Here is a 9,442-nt window from a genome sequence, read left to right on the forward strand (position 1 = left end):
AGTAGAGACGGGGTTTCACCATGTTGACCAGGATGGTCTCGATCTCTTGACCTCGTGATCCACCCGCCTCGGCCTCCCACAGTGCTGGGATTACAGGCTTGAGCCACCGCGCCCGGCCAACAATAATACAGTTTAACTTTAAGCTCTGAAAAACTTCAAGTTCTTAAACAATAACACAGACCATTCAATCAACAAACATTTATGTATCTACAAACATACACATCAGTATGTGACCACAATCTCTCCTTTCTCTCCAGTTCTTACTATCTCTCTTCATTCTCAAATAAATCTCTTAGGTCTCCCCAATTTATATTTTCCCACACTCCCCTGCCCATCCCTTTTGGCTGTTTTCCCCAGGAGAGACAGTGAGAAGACTGAGACCAGACTGATTTGCAGAATCTTTGAGAAACACACTGACCTCACTGCTGTGTGCCATCATAAAGGCAAAATCAAACAGCAAGCACAGCTCAAAGGAGTAACCTGAAACTTTTTCTAAATTCAATACAGGTTCCTTCCCCACGTTATGTGTTCTATAATTTCTTCCCTGTTAGGCACTCTCTCATTAACATAACAGCCCACATTCTATAAAAAACAGCTGGAGCAATTAAAAGAAAGGCAGAAGAACTTCTGATGTTGCCTTTAAGGAATCCCATTCAGGTATCTTCTCTTGATAAGTTATTAACTTCATCACTGAAATATCAGAAGTGTTATCCTGTCCTGCAATACAGTGCTCTTAGGAACTCTAAGTCAGTACTGTTTGCCAGTGAATTAAGTTCCTTCTATGCCTGGCAGCACTTGCTTTGTGTTTAAGATTTACAGTTTTTTTTTTTTTTTTTTTTTTTTTTTTTTTTCATTTCCTCATTTGATAACTTAGTTCCACTGGCACATATTTCTGCCTCTGTGCAGTATGTCAATTTCTTAAAACTTTTCTTATTTGATAAACTGCAATAATAAAGCTCATTAAGTTTCTGCCTAAAATAAGAACCAAACAGGTCCTAGAAATTGCTACGGAGCTTATTTATGTGTAAAGTACATAATCTTGGTGTGTGAACTATGTATCATCTTTTCAAATAGTTTGCTGCTTCTGAAGCTTTTTTTCTCTCTTTTTTTTTTAAATTACACTTTAAACTCTGGAATACAAGTGCAGAATGTGCAGGTTTGTTACATAAATATACCATGGGCCATGGTGGTTTGCTGCACCCAACAGCCTGTCATCTACATTAGGTATTTCTCCTAATGCTATCCCTCCCCTATCCCCCAACCACCCGACAGGCTCTGGTGTGAGATGTTCCCCTCTCCCTGTGTCCATGTGTTCTCATTGTTCCGCTCCCACTTATGAGAACATGCAGTGTTTGGTTTTCTGTTTCTGTGTTAGTTTGCTGAGAATGATGATTTCCAGCTACATCCATGTTCCTGCAAAGGACATGAACTCATCCTTTTTTTATGGCTGTATAGTATCCATGGTGTGTATGTGCCACATTTTCTTTATTCAGTCTATCATTGATGGGCATTTGGGTTGGTTCCAAGTCTTTGCTATTGTGAACAGTGCTGCAGTAAATATATGTGCATGTGTCTTTAAAGTAGAATGATTTATAATCCTTTGGGTATATACCCAGTAATGGGATTGCTAGGTCAAAGGTGTTTCTGGTTCTAGATCCTTGAGGACTTGCCACACTATCTTCCACAATGGTTAAACTAATCTACACTCCCACTAGTAGTGTAAAAGTGTTCCTATTTCTGCACATCCTCTCCAGCATCTGTTGTTCCCTGACTTTTTAATAATTGTCATTGTAACTAGTGAGAGAGTATCTCATTGTGGTTTTAATTTGCATTTCTTTAATAACCAGTGATGATGAGCTTTTTTTGTATGTTTTTTGGCCACATAAATATCTTCTTTCAAGAAGTGTCTGTTCTTATCCTATGCCCACTTTTTGATGGTTTTTTTTTTCTTGTAAATTTAAATTCCTTGTAGATTCTAGACACTAGCCCTTTGTCAGATGGGTAGATTGCAAAAATTTTCTCCCATTCTGTAGGCTGTTTGTTCACTCTGATGGATAGTTTCTTTTGCTGTGCAGAAGCTCTTAAGTTTAATTAGATCTCATGTGTCAATTTTTGCTTTTGTTGCCATTGCTTTTGGTGTTTTAGTCATGAAGTCTTTGCCCATGCCTATATCCTGAATGGTATTGCCTAGGTTTTCTTCTAGGGTTTTTATGGTTTTAGGTCTTATGTTTAAGTCTTTAATCCATCTTAATTTTTGTATAAGATGTAAGGAAGGGATCCAATTTCAGTTTTCTGCATATGGCTAGCCAGTTTTCCCAACACCATCTATTAAATAGGGAATCCTTTCCCCCATTGCTTGTTTTTGTCTGGTCTGTCAAAGATCTGATGGTTGTAGATGTGTGGTGTTATTTCTGAGGCCTCTGTTCTGTTCCATTGGTCTACATATATCTGTTTTGGTATCAGTACCAAGCTGTTTTGGTTACTGTAGCCTTGAAGTATAGGTTGAAGTCAGGTAGCATGATGCTGCCAGCTTTTTTCTTTTTACTTAGGATTGCCTTGGCTATAAAGGCTCTTTTTTGGCTCCATATGAAATTTAAAGTAGTTTTTTTCGAATTCTGTGAACAAAGTCAATGGTAGCTTGATGGTGATAGCATTGAATCTATACATTACTTTGGGCAGTATGGACATTTTCATAGTATTGATTCTTCCTATCCATGAACATGGAATATCTTTCCATTTGTTTGTATCCTCTATTATTTCCTTGAGCAGTGGTTTGCAGCTCTCCTTGAAGAGGTCCTTCACATCCCTTGTAAGTTGTGTTCCTAGGTATTTTATTCCCTTTGTAGCAACTGTGAATGGGAGTTCATTCATGATTTGGTTCTCTATTATTGGTGAATAGAAATGCTTGTGATTTTTGCATACCGATTTTGTATCTTGAGACTTTGCTGAAGTTGCTTAGCAGCTTAAGGAGATTTTGGGCTGAGATGATGGGTTTTCTAAATATACAATTGTGTCATCTGCAAAGAGAGACAATTTGACTTCTCTTCCTATTGGAATACCCTTTATTTCTTTCTCTGGCTTGACTGTCCTGGCCGGAACTTCCAATACTATGTTGAATAGGAGTGGTGAGAGAGGGCATCCTTATCTTGTGCCAGTTTTCAAAGGGAATGCTTTCAGCTTTTGCCCATTCAGTATGACCTCAGGTGATCCACCCACCTTGGTCTCCCAAAGTGCTAGGATTACAGGCATGTGCCACTGCGCCTGGCAGACATTATTGAGTTTTTCCACTTTTTATTTGCCTCTCCCGATAAGAATATAAGCCACAGAGGGACATGAGTCTTTGCCTCTTTCAGTCATGGACATATTTGAAGCACTCCAGAGTACCTGACACATATAAACACTCAATACATATTTGTGGAACACTTTTGAATATAGGAACTATAAGAATTCATAATCTTCTCAGGAAAGAGGATTAACAAACAGTTTGACAAGTTTATGAAAAGAGCAATATATGTATTAATAATATGCCATGAAAGCCCAAAGGGAGAAGCACCTGGAAAGGCTCAGGGAAAACTGCTTCCAGAAGCTCACAATGAAGTGAAATGAAAAGGGTAGGAGTTTGCCACAAAAAATAATAAGAAACAGTACTGTAAGATGAAAGAACAGCAGAAAACCTGTAAGTGCACTGAAAGAACACATATTAATCATCTTTATATCACTAGTTCCCAATACGGAGCTTAGTACACGGTAACACTGAATAAATGATGAACTGAACTATGATAGAGAACAGTCTTCACCTAAGAGAAGAAAGACTGAGAAGGTGGAACAGAGAAGGAGGAAAAAAAAAATCAGGTGTCAAGGAAGTCTGCCGTAAATCTTATCAGTGGTGCCAAATTTTTAGAGGTCAAAAAAGACCAGGCTAGAAAGCAGGCCTTTGGATTGGGTACACAGTGGAGAGCAGTTTTAGTAGAATAATATAGGCAGAATGCAGACTATATCAAGGAGTCAGTGTGCTAAACAAAAGTAGAGATAGTTAGTAGAGACCATTCTGAAAAGCTTACAAGGTAATTTCAATACGTGATCTCATCTCATAATGAAGGCACTGAGACTTAAGGAAGTTGATTTGCCCAAGACCATGCAGCCAGCAAAGGTCTGACATAAGACATGGACTCAGCTTTTCTGACTCTAAATCTCATTCCATTCTCTCCTTTCCAGCATGCTCTTCTTTTGCTGTCTTTCATGTGATGGTGTACTTCATAGAGTAGGCAGAAAATCCACCCCAATATCCCACCACCACTACTCTGGCATAATTAGGGAGGAAATAAGAGAGGGCCTGAAGAAAACTTCAAGTGTAAATTCAATGCTAGGGAGAGAAATTGATTTTTCCCAAAACAGACTGAGGCAATGAGTACAGACTATACAGAATCTCAGTAGTGGAAGGTATTGAACACCTGCAGATTTCACAGTATAATTCAGTTTGCTTGTGTACATTAATTAGCTATACTTTAAGGTCAGAGCTTCCTAGCCATTGTGCATAAAAGGTTACAGGTGTATGGAGATACTGATCCCTCATCCCTTAGGGTTGCATATCTAAACTCTTTTCTATTAAACAAAATATGCCACACAATTATTGTCAGTGTCTGAGATTCATGGTATGAATAAAGTTGGAAGCATTGTCTTGGGCTACATCTAAGCAAATGACTAAATTAAAAAATGTTAGCATAGGCACCTTTACAACCTAAAATATCATTTTTATTTAGTCATATATTTAGGGAGATAAAACGCTAGAATGAACTCTCTTTTGTGACTTAATACCCAAAGACAAGGCCAAATGATGGAAGTGCTGCCAATACAAATTTTTCTTCCTTTCCAAATGTACTAAAATAATTGAAATAAATAGATTTATCATAGATATACAACACTGAGTAAGCCTCAGTAATTAAATGGTATTTTTCACCAAAATCAAAGTCAAAGAGAATAACATTATCACTATTATATAAATATGGAAAGAAAAATAACATAAAAACGTACCTGTGGGGCATATCCAGGAGGCACATAGATAGGAGGCACAGAACCATTTGGGGACATCATTGGAACCTGAGCAGGACCTGAATGGGTTGCAGAAATGATTTATTATTGCTTATCGAGCTAAAGTTGAAAACAATTTGAATTACACTTTGAATACTTCATCTAAACACTCAAGCCAACAGTAACATTTTTATTAAAAAAATTCAGATGATTGACCTGTTACAAAAATTTGTCTTGTAAAGTGCACAAATTATCCTTTACCTACATTTGTGTTTTTTAAACTTGCCAGGTAATAATAATAATAGTTGCTAGGGGTCTTTTTAAAAGATTAACAGGCTTTCTTAGAGATTCTTATTTAGTCAATGGGGTCTTGAATTATTATATTCGCTTTACAAATATCCCAGGTGACTCTTATGATAGTTTTAAGTTTAGAAACATTGACTGGAGAAAAATCAACCTAAACTCTACATACGAAATCAACGAAAAATATGAAAGGCAAAAATTTCAAAAGTAATAGGGACATAATATAAAAGCAAGAGTTAGAAGCAGCAAGAGGAACAATAGTTAGAAATTTGGAACTTGCTTTGTTAGGGTTAAAATACTTGGGTAATGTGTGTGTCACGTCTATGGGGGCTTAAGAACAAAGAGAAATGCCATATGTGTACTTATCCAAAGAAAAAAAATTTTTTTGTTTCTCCCACTAAGAAGTTCTAAAAAAGAAAATTCAGCTTCTCTCATTCTACACTTCCTTTCACTTTTACAGTGTTAGGTTTTCCAATTAACTTTTGTTAACTATTATCTCTAGTTTACCTTCTCTTTTAACCTTTCTGGGAACAAAAGAAGCACTTGGAGAAGGTGTTTTATTCTTTCTAGGAACTAAAATCTTAGTTGCTTTATGTAACTTAAAAAAAAAATTCTCTTACCCCCTTCAGTTCCTTTCTTCCTGTAACTTTACACTGCAGTATCCCCTCGTGCCCATTGGTTTTTAATAACTTGAAATGAAACATTTTCAAAGAAATTACTTATTTCTAAGAGCATATAGTACAAAAGTCTGATAAGGAATGTAAAGGGGGAAGGATCTCTTTTATATGCAGAATTATAATCTACCATTATATAATGACTGTCAGCTATAAAAGAAATGAATGAGGGAAAAACTTAATTGTAGGGTAGAAAACAGTTAACTTTGTTAAGATACATACTTCAGAAAACCAGAATAAAGGGCATGGAGGTCACAGCAAATCTGGATTACAGCCATTCTGCTCTTTCTAGGGAATGCAAGGGTTGAGGGCAGAACCACACAGTGGTGATGGGTATAGGGCCAGGGAGATAAGAGAGCTAGGGAAAAGAAAAGAGAATATTAAAAAAAAAAAGGGGGAGTGTAAGAGGGAAAATACTAAACAGGGGTAAATAAAGTGGGAAAAGTGGAGAAAAAAGGGGGAAGCAAGGAGAGGAGAAAGGCAAGAGGAGAGAGAAGGGGAGAGGTGAGAGGTAAGAGAGGAAAAGGGAGGGATAAGGAAGGAGACAAGAGGTAGTAAAGGAGAGAGTGAAGAGAAAGGCAAGAAAACAGGAGAGGAGGGGAAAACAGGGTAAGGGGGAGGATGAACAGTGTGGAGAAATGGGAGAAAGGTGGAGGGGAGAGAAAAAACTGAAGGGGTGGGGAAGGGAAAACAAAGTAGGGATAAGACTGAAGTGGTTGCGGGAAAGTAAGAAGTGTTTGTGTAGACTACTAAATTACACTATTTAATATCTGGCTGTGAAAAGAACTTTCAACAAGATACTCTTCCCATCCAAAACAAGCCCACCAAATACAGGAAGTTGTCCAGAATATTATCTTAATTATGTATAGCTAATACTAACTTACTATGTGCCAGGCCTCTGACATATTTTTTCTCCTCATAATCACAATCACTCTAACAGGGAAATATCATCATCATCTCCATTTTCTAGATGTGGAAATTGAAGCACAGAGAGGTTAAACTCCCCAAATGGCAGAAGTGGGATTTGAAACTAGGTCGTTTTATTTCTAAGAATATATCCTTACTACATTTTTAGTAAACATGGTAATACTACGCATTATTGGCAACTGATGTAATTTGAGGCTTAAGAGCTATGCTCTAAAGCATCTAAGAAAAATTAAGGCCTTTGTTGTCTTTACATCCTTAAAAACATGAGAGAAAGAATAAAATTTTCGTAAGTTTAAGCAAACATTGCCTATTAATTTACTGAATAAAACTTGTGATCTGCTTTATACCTCTAGGCAGTAAAGCTTCATGTAAAACTCACCTTTTTGCTTCTATATTCTAGACTCAAGAAAAATCAGAACTGTTTTAAACTAATGCTGGTTTACCTTAATTACCTAATTTATATAAAACTACAGTAAACTAACTTCCTAAATCCTTACAGGTGACTTAGATATTATTTATAATATGTGAAATTCAGCTGAGAACTTGACAGAGAATTCACTGAGAATCATATTTGTAATCTTAATAAAAGCCATTAACATTGCACTTTTACTGTGGGTCCCTTCATAAGCTGTCAAATTTAATCCTTAAATCAAATCATTAGAATGGGTGTTTTTGTTTTGCCATCAGAGTAATAAGTTACTGCTAATTACATTTAAAATAAAATAAAGTAAAACCGAACACTTGCTTTGAGTTGCCCTCCTTTTATCAGAAATATGAATATGCATGTTGTTAGAATTCAAACCATACTATACTTTGATAGCTGCTACAATAGTTTATAATTTGGCAAATCAAAATTCTACTTTGTTCTTTAATTACATCTAAGTGTGATGCTGAAAACAGAACAAATGTAACCTAAACTATCAGTAAATATAGGTGTAGTCTAGGAAAAACACTTATAAACTTATTTCTTTATGAAGTAATCGTTTCACTCTAGCAAGTACATTTTTCTTTTTAATCCTGAGGCAGAAATGGTACATGGTTAGATTTTTTTTTTTTTTTTTTTGAGACGGAGTTTTACTCTGTCGCCCAGGCTGAAGTGCAGTGGCCCAGTCTCAGCTCACTACAACCTCTTCCTCCTGGGTTCAAGGGATTCTCCTGTCTCAGCCTCCTGAGTAGCTGGGATTACACACGTACCACCACGCCCAGCTAATAATTGTATTTTCAATAGAGACAGGGTTTCGCCATGTTGGGCAGCCTGGTTTGAACTCCTGACCTCAAGTGATCCAGCTGCCTCGGCCTCCCAAATTGCTAGGATTACAGGCATGAGCCACCATGCACAGCCAGATTTTTTTAAAAAAGACAATTTATCGGTACCATATTTAATGCCTAAAATATTGTTGTGAAGTGACATTCAACACTGAAGAACACAAACTCCTAATGTATAAACATAATAATTACAAGTATCAAAGTTTAGAATTACAATGTTTACAGCATCTCATGTCTGTTTTTATTCCTGAGTCTATCGCAGCAAAACCTTAAAGCCTTGCATATTTAATGATGTAAATGTTTGATTAGCTCCTCAGTTCCAACAATACTGTTTAATTTAGGAAGTAACAAGATTAACTACAAACTGACTTAAATTTTTATGTAATGACGGAGATTTCGTCCCAAGGAAGAAACTAAATATGTTTCAGATCATATTGTCCAATGTATACCTGGCACAAGAGTAGCAATACCTGAACAACTGTGGATACACCCAGCAGCCTAGCAGCTCCTTTATAATTTATGTGATTTGAGCATGATTTACCTCAATCATGGAGCTATTAAGGGTACATTTCCTATTTCAAAAATCTGCAGAAGAGTAAACAATTCTAACCAATTGTCTTAAGAAATTTGAGAAGCTCCCCCCCCAGCTACTTAAAAGTGCCATCACTGACTTAAAATAGATATTTCATCTAGTATAACTTAAATTCTTCTTTATTTTTCCTTGTTATTATATATTCATATTTAAGAGTTTTTTAAAAAATAAAATTACAAATTTATCCAGGAGTTTTAATTCTTAAAATGCAACATGCTCCTGCCGTCCTACACATTCTCTTTATAAGCCAGCTTTCACAATGGCTTCCAAATAATCTGATGCCAATTTTCAGATTTTAGCTCTAAAAGAAAAACCTAGTAAAATAAAGATCCTAGAATGGAATATTCTGTGGAATATAAAATTACAAAGTAACTCTACATAGTATAACCTTTCTGTAATTACATGGCAACTATTTAAAACAGTTTTATTGCGATTATATTTGGTATCTATTTTAAAAAACACACGGCATGACTTTAAAGTAATACAATGCTGTCTTAAAATAAAAACAGAATGTTCAAAAACAGCAAATCTTACCACTCATTTTGTTTTTACAGTAGCAGCAGAGAACAAGAAAATCCAACAAGGAAACAGCGTAGTTACACGTTAACAGCTTTAATTGGAAAACGGTCTTTTTTTTTTTTTTTTTTTTTTT

The 9,442-nt window shown here is 36.1% G+C and overlaps 1 protein-coding gene across 4 annotated transcripts in view; it reads right to left on the bottom strand.

Moving 5' to 3' along the window:
- The window catches only part of FNDC3A (fibronectin type III domain containing 3A), a 197,212-nt gene that overhangs the window by 79,059 nt on the left and 108,711 nt on the right, over positions 1–9,442 (bottom strand). For 3 of the 4 annotated variants that reach the window (XM_017535917.2, XM_017535918.2, XM_017535919.2), the window contains one exon: positions 5,032–5,108. In XM_017535917.2, coding sequence (XP_017391406.1) covers positions 5,032–5,108 — 77 coding nt within the window. Of the gene's footprint in view, positions 1–5,031; positions 5,109–9,324; positions 9,437–9,442 lie in introns of those variants that run through there. The other variant, XM_017535920.2, reaches the window with a different exon arrangement.

The sequence above is a fragment of the Cebus imitator genome, unplaced genomic scaffold, assembly GCF_001604975.1.
Source record: "Cebus imitator isolate Cc_AM_T3 unplaced genomic scaffold, Cebus_imitator-1.0 Scaffold94, whole genome shotgun sequence".
NCBI lineage: Eukaryota > Metazoa > Chordata > Mammalia > Primates > Cebidae > Cebus > Cebus imitator.